The sequence below is a fragment of the Lagopus muta genome, chromosome 5 (assembly GCF_023343835.1).
Source record: "Lagopus muta isolate bLagMut1 chromosome 5, bLagMut1 primary, whole genome shotgun sequence".
Taxonomy (NCBI): Eukaryota; Metazoa; Chordata; class Aves; order Galliformes; family Phasianidae; genus Lagopus; species Lagopus muta.
The window spans coordinates 56,280,339-56,302,790 of record NC_064437.1 but is presented as its reverse complement, the minus strand read 5'-3'; the positions used below and the strand labels follow the sequence as shown (position 1 = coordinate 56,302,790).

The 22,452-nt window shown below is 49.3% G+C and overlaps 2 protein-coding genes across 7 annotated transcripts in view; both read right to left on the bottom strand.

Moving 5' to 3' along the window:
* Positions 1 to 12,725, bottom strand: part of MXI1 (MAX interactor 1, dimerization protein) — a 51,565-nt gene extending 38,840 nt beyond the window's left edge. The window contains exons 1-2 of one of the 2 annotated variants that reach the window (XM_048946197.1): positions 12,468 to 12,725; positions 3,839 to 3,971 (exon numbers count right to left, since the gene is read on the bottom strand). In XM_048946197.1, coding sequence (XP_048802154.1) covers positions 3,839 to 3,971; positions 12,468 to 12,648 — 314 coding nt within the window. In that variant the 5' untranslated portion in view covers positions 12,649 to 12,725. Of the gene's footprint in view, positions 1 to 3,838; positions 3,972 to 4,591; positions 4,908 to 12,467 lie in introns of those variants that run through there. The other variant, XM_048946198.1, reaches the window with a different exon arrangement.
* A 6,484-nt stretch (positions 12,726 to 19,209) lies between these two features.
* ADD3 (adducin 3) overlaps positions 19,210 to 22,452 on the bottom strand; it is a 178,744-nt gene continuing 175,501 nt past the window's right edge. For all 5 annotated transcript variants that reach the window (XM_048946180.1, XM_048946178.1, XM_048946181.1 and 2 more), the window contains one exon: positions 19,210 to 21,617. In XM_048946180.1, coding sequence (XP_048802137.1) covers positions 21,319 to 21,617 — 299 coding nt within the window. In that variant the 3' untranslated portion in view covers positions 19,210 to 21,318. The remainder of the gene's footprint in view (positions 21,618 to 22,452) is intronic.

Here is a 22,452-nt window from a genome sequence, read left to right as displayed (position 1 = left end):
ATTTATGCCATGAGAACACGGAGCCTGCTAGGAAGAAATGGCTGTCATTGCACAGAGCAAAGGGAAATATTTGGATTTAATCTAGAAGAACAGGTAAGTACTTTGAGTCTCATATTCATGGCTTATTTGGTTGAATAAAGACCAGCAATGACACTCAGGTGTCTCAACTGTAGTTTGCCTCCGTTGCTCAAGAGACATTTTCTACAGGAGTCTTAAATCCTGTGCATATTGCTCGTTTAGAAGCATCATTTCTGTATGCTAATTAAACATTCTGAGGTAAAAGAAATCTAAGAAAAATCACACACCTAGGTCTGAAATGCAAGTTTTGTCCCTCATCAAGGGCTTGATGTTTATTTCAAACTTCACTAGGCAGAACCTCCCAAGAAGGGATGACTATTTCAGAAAACTATCTTATACCTGCAGTGGGCCATCAGGGCAGCCTGCATCTACAAAGGATGGAGTAAATGTAACATCCTCTACTGCCTGTTTGTGCCTGAGGCCTCCCCACAAGGGCACACCTTCCACTTGGGGCTGGGCAATGTGAGGGAGATAACACCGAGAAGTCCTGCCTGCACGTGGAGCTGGAGTGCTCCTGGGCAAGGCAGCAGCTGCTGGGGGATGCGCTGTGCTTCCTCCACCACACTCAGAATGAGCTGAAAGGGAAAGATTAGCCCACCCTCCTAGATACCTTCTGCAAGGGCTCCTACCTGCATATTGAGAAAAACACCTGCTGGCTCCAGAACCAGCAAAAGCAGCTTGGAGGGATCTGATGGTGCTGCCCTCCCATAATTCCTGTAAGATCAAGCTAACCAACTCCAGGAGTGCTTGGAGCACAGTTCTGTGACTCGCAGACCTTCCTGAGCATCAGGTAGGCTGACTTGCTCAGCCTCTTCCAGAGCCTGATGTAGAAGTCAACCACCCAGGGTGACCACACAGAGCTGCATTGATGGGATTCAGCTGGTGGCAGAGAAGAAACATCCTTCTTGGGATGATCGCCCCAGACAGCAGTCAGTGCTGTTGCCAGTGAAATCATCAGTTTTCACCTTGCCTTTTCTGTCCACGGACTGGCACAGCCCAGGTGGCCATTTCACAGAACCTGGCATTACCCCTCTCAGCTGTGGCTGTGCAGGGACCATGCAAGAGGGGCCCTGGCATGCTCACTGAGGGCAGGGTGGAAAATCTGCCCATCCCAGCCACACCCTGGGCACTGGTGCCACACAACTGAGCATACTGGACACATAGCAGACGTTGCTCAACAGGCAGTGGGAATTGCTTCTGCACATTTTCTCTGCTGCCAAACCACATTTTGGGGAACTTGTCTTCGTGCAACTGAAGATGATGTCGCACGGAGGCTTGCAACAGAGAGGCCTGCTAACAACCAGGCAGTCACCACTCAAAATCTTGGGAAAAGTCCATTACCTCTGGGAGCTCCAGCCTGTGCTGAGATGCCAACAAATTGTTTGTTTGAACAAATGCTCTGCCTGTGAATGTCTGCATAGAACTCTGAGAGGGAACATGGGCATGGAGTGCTGAGTGCACCACTGCCACACAACCATGGAGCATTTCCAGAAAGAAACAGACTGACAGAGGTTGTAAGGGACTTCTGAAGTTATACTGGGGGGGCGTAAGAAAGAATAGGATAGACTCTCTAGCAGGGTCTGTTGTGACAGGACAAGGGGAAATGGTTTCAAACTAAAAGGAGGGAGATTTAGATTGGATAAAAGAAAATAAGTTTTTACAGTAAGAGTAGTGAGGCACTGGAGCAGGATGCCCAGCAATGTGGTGGATGCCCTGTCCTCAGAGACATTCAAGTCCAGGCTGGAGGGGGCTCTGAGTAACCTGATGGAGTTGTAGATGTCCCTGTTCATTGCAGGGGAATTGGATTAGATGATCTTTAAAGGTCCCTTCCAACTCAAACAATTTATGATTCTGTGATACAGAGCTAAACAAGGCTAACGCTCTACTCGGCATCACACAAAACACACTGCAGTGATTCTGGAGGCATCCTAAACTTCACAGTTGTCACTTCCCAGCACTGCAGCCATCTGGAAGGCCTGCCATCTCCTACAGCAAGTGCAAGCTGCTATGACTTGTGCTAACAGAAACTTCCATTTCCAACTGTATGTATAAGGTCTGAGCTCCCCAGAAAGAACCACTCAGATCTCTGCCTGGAGCAAACCTTCCTCAAGCCAAAAGACGGCGCCTACCAATTTTATACCAAAAATTTCATTTGGTGCTCAACACTGCTTGAATAATGAAGGTTTTAAATAAGGCTGGAAAGCATCATTTCTGCCTCTCTGTTACCCTATCCCCCTCCCCACCACAGATTCGGTGCAAAGCTGCCCTGAGAGAGCTGTGCCTGGGGGCCCTGTGCTGGTGTGCCTGGGAGCTCTGTGCCAGCAGGGCAGGCCGTACACCCACATCCCAGAGACAGGGAGTGCTCTGCATCCCTTGCTAGTCCCAAGGCAACAGGATTCAGTGCTAGGAAGCTCCTGAGGGGTGTGTGTGCTTCCAGCCCTCCTCTGGAGAAGGGCAGGTTGCCATGACAAAGGCCTTTGAGAAAAAGAGGTGTGGGATGGAAAATAACATGCAAGAAACCTATGAGGGAAAAACACACATCTCAATTCAGCATTTGCTGTCATTTCTCAACACAGAGTGATTGGGATTTGGGTTCATGGGAAATAGGAAATGACTACAACTGCCCTCAAATCAGGAGAGGGTAGGTGAATGAGGCAGGCAACACAAACAGGCAGCACACAGTGAGACCAGGGTGTGATGATGCAGCAAGGTGTCCTAACATCACTTCAAACAACCTTTATTATCAAATGCTGCCAAAGCAGAATCACTGTAAGCAAAGACACCTTCCTCTACAGCTTCTTTGGTTTCTTTTCAATGGCCTTAAGAAAGCTTTAATCACCTGAGCCACCTGCCACTATTTTATGGATTGTATGAGCCCCACTAAAGTAAACGCAAGCTTGCAATTGCCTGTTCAAAATCATACTTTGTTTCTAAAGTTTCCCTGTGCCAGAAATCCTCAGCACTGTCCAAATAATTGCAGAGAACAGTTCCAAAAAAAATCCTACAACACTAAACACACCATCAAAAAGAAAAAAAAGGACATCAACTAGAGGGGAATAGCAGATCCTTTCACAGCACTGAGTGATAGGCCTAATCCGGTTGTCTCTTCTTGATTTAACAAACCAAGAAATATGGCATTGTTTAATAAGCAATGTGTCAAAACCATGAAGTTCTACAATTACCAAGCTATCAGAAAGCTGGGAAATCCCACTGCCCTGAAAGCCAGAGTGAAAGACAGCTTCAATTTCCTCAACTGAATTTTTAACACATTGCATGTAGCAGCCAGTCATCTCCCTCTCTCCCATTTGTTGTAGGGGATCCATTTCAAAACATCATTTCCTTGCTTCAAGTCATGCCTGTCATTACAACCCGAGAGCGCTCAGGTTGCATGCATGGTATCCCTTAAGAGCAGTGACTTCTGGGTTGGAAAAACATCAGCTGTACATAATGGGAATAGCTATTGCCTATTTCCTCCCTGCACCCTCTGAACAATCTCCCTATTTCTCTTCTCTCTGCAGCATCTGAGCATTGGCACAGAGTCAGCTGGCAGTGCCGCAGATACAGCTCCCCTGTGTCCCTCTACTTTAAGTGCTACACATCCAGAAGGGATGCTGTGCCTGTGTGCCCCAGCTCTGAATCCCCCTGCACTCACATTCTCCCCATTTTCCTGGGGGAAAATTTTCTCACCTCTCCCAGTTTCCCTCTTCAGCTCCATACTCCCACCCACCTCTGCACCCACACTTTCCTGCCCATGTCGTACCTGTTGGCAATACTTGCATTGCTGCCACTGCCGCTGTGTTTCCTTGCCCGGCTCAGCCTCCGCGTGGGCTTAGGGTCTTGTAGTCCAGGACTTGGAGCTGAGGGGAAGGTCGAGGCATAGCCATGTTCGCACTCTGCACAAGAATCAACAGGCAGGGCATAAAAAAGGGGTCAAAAAAAAAAAAAAAAAAAAAAAAAAAAAAAAAAAAAGTCAGCTGGCAGGCCTCACCACTGACCCGTCAGCCTAACTGTGGATGCCCTTAAGCACAACAGCACAGGGAAACACGACTGCTGATATATTCAGAGGGAAATGGAGCAAGAGGTGGAGAAAAGAGAGAAAGACAGTGTAAAAGCTCTGCCAACCTCGCAGGAAGACCAGCACATCTCCAATACCTGAAAGTGTCAAAAGAAGCCGGGACAGCCCAGACTGTGCCTTATCTCTCCTTCTACTCAAGCTCTGAACCGAGCAAATCAGGCACATTTCACGCTGCAACGCCAAGACCTCCCACCCCATCCTTCCTGTCCAGTGGGAAACTTTCCAGCCAGCCCCTGCTTTTCCTTCCAGAAATCACATCCAGCTCGTCCTCCCCTTCTTGCCAACCCCCCCACCTCACCCTCACCCCAGCCTCAACCTCTGCTGGAGGATCAACCATCAGCTCCGATCCCCTCGGCCTCTCTCACCCCTCCGCGGGGACTCCTGGCCCCGACCCCGCTCCCACCACAGGCGGTCAGCCCGGCTCCTCCCTGCCATTACCTCTCTCCCTCCGCTCCAGATACTCGGCCGCCTCCAGCAGCCGCTGGATGTTGATCAGCTGCACCTGCTCCATGGCCCCCGGGGCTCCGGGCCCCCCTCGGCCCCCAGGCTCCCAGCGGTGCGGGGCTGCGGGGCGAGGAGTTGCCGGCTTCCCCCTGAACCCCAGCCCCCTCACATCAACCCCTCTCTCCCCAGGACGGCTCTCCTCAGAGGGGCGCGGAGATGGCGAGGACGCCCGCTCCCGAGGAGGCAACGAAGCGAGGCCTTTCTGGCCGTCCCTACCGCTCAGCCTACCGCCGCCCGCGCCTCGCTTCGCCCCCCAGCCCGCCCTCGCCCCCTGCCGGGCTCGGCCCCTCCGCCCCGGCCCGGGCTTACCCCCCCCCGCCGCCCGGCTCTACCCCGCGGCCCCGCCGGGACCGGCCCCTCCGTCCGCCCCACCCGCCTCCCCCAACGCCTCGCACCACTTTGTTTACCTCCGCCGGGCGCTCACGGGAAGGGGGGAGGGGGGCGCCGCGCCGCGGGGCTGCACGGGAAATGTAGTTCCGAGCCGCCGCGGGGCGCTGTGCGACGGCCGCTGTGTCCGCGGGGGGACGGCGGGACGCGCAGCCCGGCCCTGAGGCGACGGCGGCGGGAGAGTGGGCACGGCCAGCCGCCCGCCCTCCCTCGAGCACCGCCGGGGCTTGGGATGCGGCCGGGCCGAGAGGCCTGCGGTCACTTCGCGTTTCTTCTTGAGGCTTCCGCACGTGGAAGGATAGAGAACGGAGCAATAAAAGAGCAAAGAGAGGCTGCGTCTGTAGAGGCGTTAACTAAAGAGAAGCTGCCGTGTTTCCAGGGCTTCTGAAAGCACCCTGAGATGCGCAACCCAACGTGCTCTACAGACAAAAGAGCACAGACAGCAGTCTGTGTGCCTGGGAAAGCCGGCAGGGTGTCTGAAGCTCCACGCAAATAGGGCACGCTTCACCTGGACACTGCCACACCTGCATGGTGCATCCCACTCTTCCCGATCCCCCAGTAAAGCACCTCACATCCCAGCTTCCACACCCAATCGCCACCATTTCTGCCACTGAATTTTGCCACCAACTTTTAAGGCTTGCTGGAGTAGAGCTTCAAAACCTGTTAGTGTGCAACTGTATGACAACCAGTATCCAAAGTACTTGATCAGGACACTCAGAGTTAAAATACAAGTCTCAAGCTGATACCAACCTACCAGAAGTGCTGTTTGGTCGGGCTTACTTTTCACAGGTCTGGACCTTTAGCCTGTGACCAATGAAAGGTATCAGGAGACTCATGCAGAGTTGCAAGAGCTGACGTGAAAGAAAACCAAGTGGATTCAGTGTACTTAGCTTTTCTTTAAATATTTCACTGATTCACTGTTTCTGAGCCTTCCACGGAAAACTGCGGGCTTGCAGCTGATAGAGGTATCCAGCCACTATTCAGCTCTTACAGAAACCCTGTCATCCCTGAATCCTGTTTCTCTTAAGATGGGACAGTTCTCTATCCTGGAAATGATTAACAGCGCGGATTATTAGGAGCACACGTTAAGGCTCAAATTTGAGCAGGGAATACTCATGTGATCTTTGGAAAAGGACGCAGGTGCTCTGCACCAGTGGGGTTAGAGCAACAGCATTTCTGGGCTCTAGCTCGACTTCCTGCTTCCAAAACAAGGCAGTCATTTGCCTTCCAGGATTAGCAATAATACTAAACATCAAACAAAACAAGAGATACCCACCATGATGATGAAGCTCACAATCACTGTACTGCAACCACCACTGCCAGCTTTCAGGTGGTACGTGTGGAGATATGTGTTTCCTTAAAAAAAGGAAAAGCCACGGCTGGGATACAAAGGAGTGACTTAGGAGTACATCCGTGAGTCAGCCTCCAGGAGCCAACGTTCAAGACACAAAATAGAAGAGTACAGAGGAGAGGGGTACACGCATATGGTGAATTAAATCAGCACCAGAATGAAGCAACAGCAGGATCAGTTCTGCATGAGATGATGTAAGATCAACTCCTCCATGCACACATCAGCTCAGCTTCCACGTCTTTGTTTCTTAAGTAAATAATGCACGATTACAAAAATCTGTGTGAAACAAAGACAAATTTGAGAGTAAACTGGGATGTCTTCCCAAAGAAGGAGCCTGACGGAGATCAGGCAGCCAACCACAGAGCCACAGCTTATCTGCAAAATCTGTCAGTTGCCATCCCAAGTGGCAGTGCGGGCAGGTCAGCCTGCAGAACACAGAGTTGTGTGCAACAGAAACAAAAGTGGGTGGAAAGTGAATGGCACGAAGACGCCTGGTGCTATTCAACTACCGACCAAAAAAACCCCAAAGTCACATTTTAAATGGGGTTGAGCTATGCTGGGGAGGGGCTTAAGGAAAAAGTATTTTAGGGGAGAATGAGATCATTTAATTTAGTGGCTCCGAATGATCTGTAAGTACAGTTTTCTGATTATAAGTGCTTGCTGCTTGGCATCCCTTCTGGCAGCTGTGATTCACTTTCATTGTGTGTTCTGCTGCTTTGCCCTTTAGAAAGGGGCTTTTTACATTTTATTAAATGGCACTTCGGCAGCCCTCCATTTCCAGCCTTAATAATGGATTTGTTAATCTCCCTGATAGCCTTTCCCTCCTCCTTAGCAACAATTTAAATATCCAGGAAGAAATCTGCAGTGCAGAAATCAATTAATATTTACATCTGAAATGCTGCTGTGTTATTTTATTCAAGTAAAACAGATGTGGTCTGTTTTGATTTTGATTTTTATTTTTTAACCAGTACCACAATCACTGGCATTAAAGTAGCTGCTTCCATCGGGGGAATCTTCTAGGAGCTTTCCAGAAAATTATGTTTTAAGCTTCTCAAAACTGCAATGACTTTATGTTTCTTTTCTTTCTGTTCTGCAGGAAGGGAAACTGAGGTGTAAGCAGCATAATCACTGCATGAAGACGCCCTCAGCTAGAGGTAGAACAAGAATACAGCTCACCCACCAAGATGCCCAACCCTCTGCTTTGGGCACGAGGCTTAGAAATAACATGGTGCTTTGCAACCTGGAAGTTATTTTCAGTAAGGGCGATACCTTCAGTTGAACCGCCTAGTTTTCCATCCCTTCTCTGGCTTCTTCTCAAACAGTCCTACCTCCAATTCTTTGTAACCTATGGGAGGAACGCGAACATGGCAACAGTTGCAGGGTTTGTTTGAAGGTGGGCAAAGGAAATGCCTGCAAATTCTTAGCCTTGCTTTCAAATCCTTCAAAATTAACACCCCTGCAACCAAGGCAGGAACAGAGGTATCCATTAGGAACCATTTTCTGCTGCTCTCACATCAGTAAAAAAAATCCACAGAGGCTGTCAGATGAGAAAACTTTTGGTGACAACAGACTCACAAAACTGGTTTTTGGTATCCAGGGGAGCAGCATCTATGACATACCTGAATATCCCACCTACCAGCACACACTGCAACAACCACGTCTCCATTCCCCTACTTGACACTCTTCCAATGCTTGCAATACCTTATGCAAGGGTCCTACAGCACCTATAGGATATGGCCTCATTTCTCACCCAGGAACCTTGTTCTTTTGCAAGGCACCAGATAATCCCTTTCAGCACTCCCACTGGCACTTGGAGCCCATTGATGGGGAGGACAGAATTTTTTCACAGCCAAACCACCTGGATATCCAAGAGTTTGAGTGTGAACAAAGCACGTGCTGTGTACTCTGATCCAAAGACTACCCTCTGCCAATGGGTAAGGCAAAAGCCAGGGAGGAGTGTACTCCCTGCTCCCAGCCTCTGGGAGACATGCTGCTCTGTTTTCAGACCTGAACCGTGCCCTAGTTCATTCCGAGTCAGTGACTCAGGCACTTGACTGATCCACCTACAAAATTCAGCAATAGGGCCTCCCTCAAGAAAAAAATTAATAAATAAACAGCAAAACAATATGCACAGGATGGGATCTGTCAAAGGTAGGATTTTCCAGACAACAGCAGAAGACACTTCTCTGCCAGCCTGAGGATGCCCTGCTGCCAAGGACGTGATCAGTTCTCAGCAGTGCTCCTGGCACAGCCCTGCAGCTCTTGCTCTACCCTATCATTTCTCCTGCTGTGGCTTCCTTCTGAATTTCATGATGATGTACAAACAGCACGAGTCAAAATAACACAGCCTGGAAGTAGCTGACACATGAATCACTGTGGCCAGGTTATGAACTAGGAGGAAGGAAGGGAGCGTATTGTAAGTTGGAAGAAAAATATATAAGTGAAGGAGGTCTGTACTGCACCATATTACATCACTGTAAGATCCAAGACCCTCCATACTGACCTTGAGCCATGTGTTCAGCTCTCACTGACCTTATGGGAACCATCCTTTGGTTTGTCAGAAAAAAGACCCTCAAAAATGCATAAACAGTAGAAGGAGCCACAAGCTGGACACAGTGTTGACTCACCCTCAAGGCTCAGTTTTTCTACCTTTCAAGCAGATTTATTGAAGAGCAAAGGACAAATCTACAGTCACCCACTTGTTATTCTTGGTCAGAAGGTCACTAAACATAGACAGCACTTGAAAGTCAGACAGTAAAGAAAATCTGCCTGTCTTTTTGCAGGGACCAAAGTCCACTGTCCTGTACACACACACCTGTGCTAAACTGTGAATAAGGACACCGCTGTCACGTTGGTTTGCTGGCCATCATGCTTTTGGAAGAGGATGTGACAGCATGTCTGCCTCTGCAGTGAGCTCAGCACATATACATACCACATCTATTATAGATAAGGCATCACATCCAAAGAATTAACCATGTGCTTATGCAACTTGTACTGACATAAGCAGAAGCCTGTGAACACACAGGTAATGTTTGGCACATACCAACCCCAGCTGAATTTGCTTCAAGTCCCTCTAATAACGCCTTCCCAATTCCAGCACTTCAGCTGCTTCTACACACTGCTATGCAGGCCTCATTGTGAGGTGTATTGCAGAGGTGATAGATATACACCACCAGGGCTGCCCTCAGCAGGGCTTTCATTTCTGAAAACAGCCAATGTAATTTTTCATGTGCTGTTTCTATTCCTTTGATACCAAGCTCAGATTTCTAGAAACAGGTCATTTGGAAACCTGTACATGTCAGTTAGCAACGTGTGTTGGGATTGGGTTCCACGGTCTAGGTATGGAAGCTCCCTCAAGCAGGCAGGCAGCATTGCTCCCATTTCCAGCAATAAAACTGGAAAAAGGATTCAGCATTATCTTAGTAGATAAATACTCCATTTTACCCAAGCATTACGACAATAGGATTCCATTCTACCCAGGCTCTATACTATAATCCACTACACTGTAATGCACTTCTGCTGCTGCACCACCCAGCCACATGGGCATGGTGCTGATGGGTTGATTGCTGGACTAGATGATTTTCTGAGGTCTTTTCTAACCTTACTTATTCTATGATTCTATAATCTGAGTGACAAGCAGTGCTATCCCATGGGGTCATCACTGCCTGCAGCTTGCCCAAAGCCACAGCACCAATCCCAGACAGCACCCAGTACTTCACTGCCTTATCCCCATCACGTGCACAGGTCAGGTGGGGCCAGACACCTCTCTGCCAGTCCTGTTTTCTTCAGGCCATGTTTCCTGGGGGCAGGCACTGTCACTCCCTATGTGTACAGCATTGGTGTAACTCAGTGGTCACATCAAAATGCAGCATAGCCTTGCCGGGCACCAGCCAGAACCAGCAGGGAGCACGTGCCCAGCTCAGCCCCAAGCTTTTGGGGCTGCTTTCCTTTGTTGCTGCTAATTGCCAGGTAGGAGCCTATAAAGATAAGCACGGAGCCATTATCCCCGTCTGGCAGCCGGCACGGAGCGCACGGAGCCATCGGTGTTGCTCCAGCAGCCAAAGGGCAGCGGATCCCGGTGCGATAACCGGAGCTGAGCACACGGCTCTCCCTGCAGCAGGACCAGGTATGCACTCAGGCCATCACCCTCCCACTCCTGCAGCTATTTTTCCCTTTGAATCGGTCCCGTGGTGCTCAGGGATTGTTTTCCAATTCCAGCAGCAATTTTCTTTGTTTGGGAGGCAACACATCAAAGCCGCCCGTTCACCGCCGTCACGTACCGCACCGCACGCTCCATAGCGAGCCCTGGGCCAGCCGGGACTGTTCGAATCAAAACGCCAAGGTTGCAAATAAACACTGAGACATTGTGCAGCATCTCCTGATGGAGGCAAGGAGTTCCCTGCTATCAGCACGGCTCTCCTAAGCGGAAGATGGAGAGAAAACAAGTGCCGGGAAGGGAGCTGGTTGGATATTACCGCTTCCTCTCAATATTTGGCAACAAAACCCCCATATCCCCACGTGCTGCTCACGCAGGGGAGCACCATTCTCCATCTCCAAACACGGAACCTCATAAAACTATGCATTTTTAAATAAAATGCGTGGAATGTCAGATACTCTTGCAAGACAATGGCAGAACAATTCTATTGGCAATCCCCCCCCAAAGCGTGATTCTGACACATCCCCTTCAAGCTCAGAGAAGAAGAGGAAAAAAAAAAAAAAAAAAGACAAAAAACAACCGGCGGTCCCACAGTGATCCCCAAAGCACCGCCGCTCTCTCAGGCGCAGCGCTGAGCTCCGCCCGCTCCTCCATCATCTCAGCGCTCGCACCTCCCGGCCGCTCCGCTCCGCTCCCCCAGTACGGGGCTCTGCGGGCTCATTACGAAACACCGATTCACATGTGAGGAAAAAAAAAAAAACACAACAAATAAACAGCGAACCAACACAACAGTGCTGTTTCTACTTTTGAGAGGAGAAAAACAGCGTGGAGCTGATGGTGGAGAACAAGGGCTCGCGGTCCCCCCCACCACTGCGGCTGTGGGGTCTGTGCAGGGGCAGCCGCTCCTGCACCACGGGGGCAGCGACGAGAACTGTGCGAGAAGGAGAGAGGAAGGGGGGGAGCATGGGGGGACGGCGTGCGCCGGGAATGGGAGAGAAGAGGGAGCTGCGCGTGTTTCGGGAAGAGTGAAAAAATAATCAAATAAATAGGGGTAAAAGGAATAAATAAATAAGAGGAAAATAAAAGAGGAAAAATAGGAAAAAAATAAATCGATATGAAATAGGAAAGAAATAGGAAGAAAAGAAAAGAAGAAGAAGGAGAAGGAGAAAAGGAAAGCAGCCTGCGTGTGACCCGGGGACACAACGGCAGCGGCAGCCCGGGCTCACCCCGCCGGGCCGCCCCGCACAGCAACGCGTGACGTCACGGGGGACCCCGGCGTCGCTTATTGGCGGAGCGAACACCCGCGGGCACGCCCCGCTGGAGGTCTCCGCCAATCAGCGCGGCGGGTTGCCTCCATGTGCGAACCATGTGGCTGCGCGGGGGCGGGGCGCCGGCCCGGGGCGCAGCGCAGCGGGGCCGCTCCGCGCAGCTCCGCGGTGCGCGCAGCGCTCCGCACGCTGTGCCCGCTTTGTTCCCAGCGCGAAGCGGCAGCCTCCGTCCCGCCGCCTGTCAACCCTCACTCTCACTGTGCGCACCGCTTCGTAAAAGGCAACGCGCATCCTGCGCGCCCGCGGAGCGGGAGGCCGGCAGTAAGGCCGGCTGCTGCCCCGCACCGCCGTTCGGCCCGCGTGGCCGGCCCTGCCCTTCCCGCGGCGACGTGGCGAGCGCGGCCGTTTGCCTACGTGACTGCGCCCATGCCCCGGCGGGGGGAGCGCGGCGGTGACACCGCCTCCTCCCCGCGGCCCCGAGCGGAGACCCCCCTCCCGTCCACCGCCTGCGGCCCCGCCGCTCCCCCCGAACTTTACACGGTGGTCCCACGACTGTCCGCCGCTCGAGGCGAGGGGGCCCGCAGCCGTCCCAAAGTTTGCGCGGTTATTTATTTCCCCCCTCCCGCAGAACCTCCCGCGCGCACTCACTTTTATTTTCCTTCTCGATCCGCTCCAGGTAGCTGGCGGCCTCCAGCAGCACCTGCACGTTGTGCAGGAAGGTATCCATCCCCGGCCCGGTGTTAAAAATGTCCCCCAGGGGACACCGGGCCCCGCCGGCCTCCCCCGCCGCTTCCCGCGGTTCTCTCCGCGGCCGCCCGCGTTTCCCCATGCCCCGCCGCAGCCCTTCGGCCCGGCGTGTGCGGCGGAGCGTGCGGCCGTGCCCGTGTGCGGCGGAGCCCGAGCCCGGCGCCGCCGCGGTCCTAGCGCTGCCGCCGCCGCCTCCTGCCGCTCGTGCGCTGTTTTCGTCCCGAGGGCGGCCGCCGCCGTCCCGCCCCCCCCACACTCCCCCTCCCCGCCCCACGCTCCCCGTCAGGGCGGCCTGGCCCGTACGCGCCTGCGGAGTGCGAGCGGCGGCCGCAGCGCTGCTCTGAGAGCGGCTGCCGGGCTCGGAGTGGGGCTGGGGTGCAGGAGGGGCCACCGCGCGTCCCTGCTGTGCCCCCTGCACCTGCAGAGCCCGCAGTGCCCCGTGTCACCCCGTGTCACCCTTGTCACACTGTGTTACTTCTTGCCATCCCACATTACCCCTTGTCACCTCTTGTCACCCCGTGCTGTCCCATTGTCACCTCTTGTCACCGCATGTCACTTCCCACCCCCTCATCCAGGGATCTACATCCTTCTCACTCAGGGATGCAGGGACTGTCATATCCCCATGCAAAGCTTTCGGTGCCACCACGTCGCCAGGGGCTCCCGTGGATCCCCTCAAGACATAACAACAGTGGTGTGACATCACATCACTCTGAATGATACCCCCCCGTGGCCCTCAGCTGCTATCCCAGCAGTGCATCCATCTGCACGTTACTGAGCACTAATTGATGCTGTGAAGTCACCGGGACCTGAGTCACTCTGGCCAAACAAACCCCTTGGGCTCCCAATGGCAGGGCTATTTTTAGGAGGCATGGCCACAGCATTTCTTCAGCCACACGTATGTCTCGGGGCACGTGCTGGAGCCAGGGTGGCTCCCAGGCAGTGCAGCGTGGCTGTGACTCTGTGCCACCCACTTTGGCCCTCCCATGCCACTCACTGGTGGCTCATTGGAGCAGGGCTTTCCGTGCCGTGGGCAGCGTGTGCTGCTTCTCCCCACGTGGCAACTCCAGGTTAAAAGCCAGAGCAATCAGAATTTTTATTCCCTTTCCTTTTAGCTCAGTTCAAGATGTCTTTTGCTCCCGAAAAACACGGTGGTTCTGGCCAGCTCTGAGCCCCAGTTGCTGCCTCACACCCTCAGTGTCCCAACTTTCCTTCTCTGAGTCTGCTCTTGGCTGCTGGATGCAGAATGCTGAACTGCCTGAGCATGCTCTGCTTCACTCATTGTTAGTGGCCCAAAATTCAGTCCCCATATGAATATGGAGAGCCTGGGAAGAGGTGGACCCTCAGTGGGACCTGGGCACCTGCAGGGACGTGGGCTGCCCAGAAGGATGGGATGCCAAGGTTCCAAGGCAACCAACCTTGGAGAAATGGGGAAGAAATGAGTTTCTAGGGGATGTGTGCTAGGGGGCACAGAGGGGCATTTCCACAAAAGTCCTCCCCCCCCCCCAGCATTGCCCACTGGGCACCTTGGCTCGCCACATTCCTTCTCTCTGCTCCAGCTGCAAACAGGAAGGACAGGACAATCAAGAATTGAGGAGGCCTTGCTATTTCCCCAGTATCACACACTCAGCAGTCATGGTCCAGCATGTCACTGTCTGCATTTGCCTTCTCGTTAACGCTGTTTAACCTTTGAGCTCACACTGAAACTTCCTTGCCACCTCCCCAGGTGGGTGTCCCCACCCTCAGACACTGCACAGCACTGGCTGATGGTGCAGGGTCTAGGGGCCAGAATAGCTACAGATTTTGGTCAGCAAAGGCCGCTGGGTGCACCTGTTCTCTCTTTTGTGGCTGAGACCACTGTAATCCTTTTATAAAACCCCACCTGCAGCACGCTGCTGCCCTTTGGAAGGATGAACCTGTTTTCCATGCGATAATTCTGTTGCCCATCTGTCAAGGGCAGACATTCCTCACTGCTCATTGGCGATAAAAAGGTATAAAAAAAACCTGTTGGAGGGCTCTCACATCTCTCATTTTATTTTGCCATGGTTGCTGTGCTCATGGATAAGCGATGCAGAGCTCTGATGGATCTGGAGTGACCAACTCCTAAAGGGTCCACCTTGCTGCTGGATAGCCCCCACCAGGAGAGGAAAATCCTCAGTCTGTGCTAAGGAACATGGCTACGAGAAACAACATTTCACTTGAGAAGCCTTCCTTTTGCTACTCTGATGCTGACCTTTTCACTTTCACGTTGCACTCTTACCCCTTTTGCCAGCCTCTCTCGGCTTTTGGCTGTGGTTTCCTGCAGGATGCCAGGTGCTGGGGTTCAGCCACAGCCTTTGTCCACCTGTCCTGGGGTCACTCTGTCCCTGTCCCTACTCTAACTCCAGGGCAATAGCAAGTCAAACACAGATAATGAGCTCCCAGCCTCAGGGAATGGAGAACGAAGCACTTATTGGGATGCCCAGTGTTAGCTATGGGATCAGTGCTTTTCCAGACCTTGGCGTAGTTCACTTTTGGCTGCACCTGGGCAGACAGGCAGGGCCGAGCCTGACGTAGAAAGGCTCTTAACTTCCTTCCCAGCTGCCATGCAGATTACAGCTGTTTCACCCCAGTCGTGCTGGCTACACTACTCGTTCGGTCACTATTTAATTGCTTCTCCTTCACAACGCATTGGACAGGGTGCAATTTGCCACTGCTGGGCAAACAATATGGATTAAAGTGCTTTGCACGAAAAGGCCATAAAGCAGGGAAACATCGCTATCTGCTTCTGCTCTCCTTCCCAGCCAACAGCTCCAGACATGGGTGGGGTGTGAAGCCACGTCTTGGCCCTCAGGATCTGCACGGCTGTGTGGGCCCAGCGGGGTGAGGGAGTTCAGAGCCCAGGAGCAGGCTGTGCCCTGCCTCAGCCTGGCTTAACCTGCGTTTATGGCTGTGTATTATAAAAATAGGCAGCAATGGATAACGCTCAATACTGATACAGACAGAAAGGCAGTGGCGGATTTTAGTGTTCCTTAAATATTGACACAAACCAAGCTATCAGACAGCATCACTTTTACAGACCTGCAAATGCCCAGACCATAGCGAGCAGATAGCTGTGTCCAGCCTGGCACCAAGAGCAGAGAACGTACTGTCTAAGTTCTGTTTTCCAGATTTGAGGTATTGATATGCCTTGACACCAGGGAGCCATGTGGCCATCACAACTTGCAGGGATGAAGAGTGGGCTGCTGGCCGGTGGCTCTGATGGATTTCCCCTTTCCAAGAGGTGGTTCACCTGATCCCAGTGCTAGCTGTGCTGCTGCCACCCCACAGCCAAGCTGCAGATGGGGCCGTGCAGCACCTCGCTATGTTGGAAATAAGAATCAGGACATTAAAGGTGCTCAAGGTCACAACTGAATGTTAAGATAACGTCACGGTCTCACCGTTGCATGCAACCACCTCTTGTACCCACAGGGACATGACCACATAGGCCCCCACACTCCCAGCTCTGTGCCCGTGTGGTTGGTGTGGTTCTGCACATGGATATGAGCAGCGCAGCATCTTCACAGATGTCCAATTGGCTCTTCCTTGCAACAAAGATTTCTCCAATTATTATATACATATTTTTTTCTGTATACTCAGTAAGCAAGCCATAACGAAGGCCTGAACCATGTCAGCACACTCAGGGCAGATGCCACGTCTGGCTGTGTTAGTACCACTCTTTGACTCTGTGAAGTTTTGGCCTTTGACTCACATTACCTTTGACCTTTAGGACCTTTTGACCTCTGCCAACCCTTGACACAATGATCTTTTGACCCCTGAACCCCTGACCTTTGAATACGCAGTGACCTTTTGATCTTGGATCCCATGGCTGTAAACCCTGGGAGCTTTGACTTTGAGGAATCATTGCTGAGGGTGCCCAGGATGCAAGCAAGGGTGAAGCATGTCAACTCAAGCACCTGATTTTAGGTAATGGAGGAGATGTCTTAGTGATGTGCCTGATGAGGGGGTCCAAGAGGGTCCCCGCAGTCACGTGCATCACAGGGTCATGTCTGCTCAACATGGATGCACAAATATCACACTGAACCATGGAGAAAAAAAATCTTCATCTGCTTCATGTGAGTTTGAGCCATTGGTTTTCTCTCCCTGAGCTGACCCTGTGCAAACACTGATCAGGAACAGGAAGGAGAAGCTGGAGAAACCAGGCCAGACAGACTGGAAAGGAAGTTCTGCTAAACACATGTAGAAAAAACTCCTTGCAGCCACCATTTCTGGTTTACGTGACTTCATTTACAGGCAAACCTCAAGTACAAAACATCTGACAACACACTATTTTAAAAGTCAAACACATTTTCTTCTCTCCTGGAGACAACACAGGGCATCTGCCTCTTTGACCACTGTCTATCTACATACCCTACCCTTGTCTGGTTTTCCCTGCACAGCAGCAACAACATTAACAGCCTTTCCCTTCCCAAGGCTGGCCAACACAGAAGCATAACTGTAACGAACCAGCACAGAAGTCTGACTTACCCAGGACCCCGTTTCCCACAGAGATGTAAGGAAGACACTTGGAGAGAATGCAGAGTCAACACCTTGCTCTCAGCCTCTGACAGCCTGCAACTTGTTTTCTGTGCACATGGCCATGGCTAAACCCCGAGATGAAGGGCATCAGCAAAGCTCTGCCCCAGCACCAACGCACCCAAAGCTGCATGCTCCCAGCCACGTGCCCCTGTTTCCATGGTGCCTTACTGCTTCCACTCCAGCCATCCTGGAACACTCAGAGCCCCCAGCCCATGGGTGAGGTTGCTAGAGAGAAAGCATTGGGCAGCAGGATATTCTTCTGTGCAGCAAGCTTGCACGTGCAAATATGTGCACATTTTTAGCTCCAAAAACCATTGAGCTAAGAGGAGAAGCCCTGCCTCCAAGTTACATCTCCTTCCATTTCTGGATTTTGAAATGAATCAATCAGAAACAACCAGACCAGCAGACAGATGTCAGCTTTCATCTTGCTGCGCTGGAACTGGAATAATGCCCACCAAATCCCCACCAAAATACTTTCTTTGAAAGCTCTTTTGTTAACAGCTTTCCAACTGCAGGCAATGGGTGCAGCAAACGCGACCATCTGATGCCACCTAATGGCCATTTGAACGTCCGGTTTTCGAAGGCTGTGTTTGACTTCGGCACTCAACCCTTCAATACACATCGCTCCTGCAGATGCAGAAAGACAAGAGGAGGAGTGATTAACTGCAGAGGGACTTGGAGAACCCTGCAATATTCAAAGGTAGTGCACTCAAACATTGCTGCAGAACAAGGCTGCAGGAAAATCCAAGTTTCTGCCTTATATTCTTGCAGTCTCCCAACTGCTGCTGGCTTTGCAACAGAGATTAGAAATTTTGGCAATTGACTCTGCGACTGTTATATTAGCGAAGTGCTTTTCACTTCTGCTGTGCAAATTTGGCTGCTCTGTGAGGCAGGAGGCTACGTATGCTGAGAACCACTGTTGCTAAGGAGTTCTCATATTTCCAGGATGACCTGTTTTCTACCGAGCGGTACACAGTGTTTTAGAAGCCTGCGATGGCCAAAACAGTGGCAAATTCAACTTTTGCAAACTGAGCACTGAGAGAAAGCAGCAACTCATGCTGCGTGCTCAATGCTGTGCAGTAACCCAACTAGCGAGGCAGGAAAATAATGGTCAGAATGGCCTTAACCACAACTTATCCTGTCTTCTTGCAGCATCTAGAGACAGCTCTGAAGTAAATAATGTTTTGTAATTTCTAAGTGTGGTTTATAGACTCTTGGGAACGATGAAAGCTCAGAGAAGATTTCAGACATGCTAAGCCCCGCAGTGTAAGCTGCTCTGTGTTGGAACTGCATCCATCTCCGTGTAAATGCAGCACTGTAGTTACTCCTAGAGACAAACAGTAGTAAAAAAAAGTTACTTGACTCTTCAGATTTACCTAAAATGCTGAATCAGAATTATCCTCCCCCATGGGAAGACTGAGTTCACGCAACTGTCACCAGACGCAGAGGACTGGAGTTTGGCTTTCTTGCAAGCAAACAAAAAGCTGATTTGTGGACAGACAATGAAAACAAGAATTTGTTGAGGTTCTTAAAGATGTTTCACGTTGTTTGTATAAATGTAAATGCTTAACACTTCAAATTCTGCTGCCTCAGAGGCACCGAGGTGCACCATATGCTAGCAGGCTTGACACAAGAGCCTCTGAATAGCATTGAAAGAAAAGATCCTACAAAGCATTTCATTTCCCTTACTAACATGAAGGAAACAGTAATTTCCACAAGGTATTTCCCTGACACATCACCGAAACCACCTGAGCCCCGCTTCTGAGGCTGTCAAGCTTAAGCTCATGCTTAGGAAGCAGCCAGACAAAGCATGAGGAGAAGCGGCAGCACGCCTGGGGTTCAGACTCTTGCCTGACAATGCCACGTTGTTTATCACAAGCCCATTCTCCTTCATCTCCAGGATCTAAGATAGAAAACAACAGCTCTCCAGTAAGACCAGCCAATTTTCCTCCATAGCTTTCAGAATAAACCCCAGAAAACTCATCTTCAGAATAAATTCTGTAGCAGTAATGTACGTAACCAAAGCATCTTTCTACAAGCAAGAGATGCAACAGCACTGTATAAACAAACGGCTGCTTCACAAAACACATCTATTTAAAATACTGTTTATTTGTGATTTAACATTAATTAGCATTACATCTATGAGCAATTTCAGATAACATTTATATATTTTCCACAGGACACAAGAGTTGGCTGGCTCATTCTTTATGCCAAAGCAAGTAAATAGAGGCATTAGCAAAAGGTGCAAATAGTTCACGGTTGCATTTTAAAAAATATTTATGCACATTGCATTCATTTAGATATATTTTTAAAAAAGTTATGAAAAGCGTAGTTCACAGGTTACTGTCTCTACATATGTTGTAATACAACACAAATAATGTAGAACATAAAAAACAAAGTAAGCAACTGAAAGTTTCTACTATGATTAAAAACACTGATTCCAGTATTTAGTGATAGCTAGAAAATTGTTTCCAGGATCCATTCCAACACTGCATTATCACACTTACACAGTCAAAGCTAACCAGCCCCCAAACATGCTATATCAACATTTGTGCATGCCAAACCACTCTCCAGCCATATTTAACAATTATATATTGTATAATATTTCAACTGGTAATTTGGGAATCACACGGATCTGAAAAATGCACTTCCTATTGCGATGACTGATTTACAGACGATTTGACACAGCGAAGAAGAACCTATGTTAATTTCTATGTTTAGTTTGTATTTACAATACAGTAAAAGTAATAAAACGACAATATCAGTAAAAATGAGCAAGTGGCAGCACCACCGTACCGCCCCCTACCCATGGCACGAGGCTCTGGTTTGTTCTGGGTTCACCCAAAGGACAACACACATTCATGAGACCCTTTTACAATTCAAACAAAGGTGAGGAAAAAAACAACAAGTGTTGCGCTCTGCATGAATCCACACAAATTATTTTAAACTTCTAATGTGGAAATGTCACTTTGCTGATTTAATAAAAATATCCCACAATCCATATCATATATTTAAAAAAAATAATCACCAAACTTTTACTTTCTCTGTCTCCTCCTATTTTCTCACTGTTTCACTTCCCTTTTAACAGCTTTGTTTCCTTCATTTGGTTACGTTAAGAGATTATTTTTCTTCATTCATTAGCAATACCATGAGGAAAAAACCCAACACAGTAAATTTTAAACTTGAATCCAGTTCAACGTTATACATTTTTGTCTTCTAATTTCTAAGTCCCTGGATTCCTGAATTATATTTAAGTATACTCTAAACCAAGCGTTCTTAAATACACTCTACTATTTAATGCCTGGTTCACATGCCTATAATATTTTTATACTGAATGGTATACAAACATTTGAACATATAAAATCTTCTTTTTGTTTTGCAGTTAAACTAAATTATCAATGTTACGTGTATAAAATCCCCCTTCTTGAAAAATAAGGGTCTCCCCCTCCCCCCGACAGACAGAATAAAAAAGAAGTCTTCAAAAATTATATTTCACTAAAACGAAATATTTGGCAAAGAAGTTGTCAATGAATGGAGCTCTTTGACATTTTGAGTAATTCCAAATAAACTTTCCTCTTACACAGTTCTCCCCCTAATATTATGTGCCAGTGTATAGTATTTCTATATGATCTAATCTTAAAAAAGATTTAAAGGTGTGCTGTTAATACGCACCCGCCCAAACAGGGGTACAGAAACATAAAGCAGATGGTCAAAAATCACAATACAAAAAGGTATGATCTGGTTACCAATTCAGACAGCAGTTGTTTGGTTTTGTTTTTTTAAAAAGAAAGTTATACGTTCACCCAACAATAACTTTAATAAAGACTTTACTGTACTGAAAATGTCAAGGTCTGCAAAATACCTCAGGCAGAACTTGTTGCTGCATACTGAGATGGTATTTCATCTCGCTATGACGGTATCTGAGCACCTGCCAGTGTAGTTCAACGTGAAACTAATGAATGTTTCAAACCCTCATAGCGATTTTGGACTCAGGTAAGTGAGAGATGAATTAATTTTCACTTAATATGAAAGTCTTTTTTGTTTGTTTGTTTGTTTCTGTTTTGTTTAAAGCAAAACCTTTTCCAGTTCCTCTTTGTTTCGGTTAAAAGTCCAGTTACTGCACACCCCTAACACTACTCTGTTAATGGTCAACTTAAACGTTTAAAATGTGCACCACCTCCTCCCAACAGAGCTGCACTTACACTTCCACTTTCTCTTTCTTTTTATTCTTCTTCAGGAAAGATGGGGTGCGGAATTTCTTCTTCTTCTTCGACGGGGATTTGGAAGGAGACCCTTCAGGGGACAGGGCCTCTTCTATCTTTTCAGAGCTTTTAATGGTAATCTCTACGCTCTCCACAGTACTAGTGGTTAACTGACTGACCCTCTTGGTGAGGTCTTCTTCCACATCGTGTGCATCTTCCTTGCCGTTCACCACCACCACAGGTAGCTCTGCAGATATGAGGTTGGCATTCTGGGTATAGAGATCCTCGTGATTTTCTAGAGAACAGATAATTTTACTGTCATTTAGGTGCGATATCATGTAAAAACAAAAAACAACCACCAAACAAACAAACAAAAAAAAGCCAACCCCAAGCTTGAAACAAAGATGAGAGTCTGGATTGCAATCCAAAGAATGAAATCCAAAATGCTAAGATGTTGGCTTTTCTCCTTTATATACCTGTTGTAAACAGACCTAAGATGTTACCACAGGATATTGGACTGAGGAAGCTAAACTCACCTCTACCAGGCGCATATGCAGGTGAAGCCATTTACAGTATATTACACAAACAATACACAGATATACAGTCTCAAGCATACTTGGAATTACATTCTACTCCAGAGACAGGTTTACAAAAGTGTCATCCATGTAGAAATCTTTGGAACACTGCCCTTCCCAAGTGCCTTCTTAGACCTTTCTGGAAAAGCCTTAGGCAAACATATGACCTTAATCATAGAATGGCTTGGGTTGGAAGGGACTCCATGGATCATCAAGACCCACTCTCCTGCCACAGGCAGGGCTGCCAGCTGCTAAATCAGGTTCTAGATCAGGTTGCCCAGGGCCCCATCCATCCTGTCCTTAAACACCTTCAGGGATGTGGCACCCACAACCTCTCTGGGCAGCCTGTTCTAGCTCCTCACCACTCTCTCAGTAAAAACATCTAATCTAAATCTCCCCTCCTTCAGTTTAAAACCGTTCCCCTTGTCCTATCACTATCTACCTGCGTAAAAAGTTGATTTTTCCCTCATGTTTATAAACTCTCTCTAAATACTGGAAGGCTGCAATGAGGTCTCCCCATAGCCTTCTCTTTTCCAGGCTAAACAAACCCAGTTC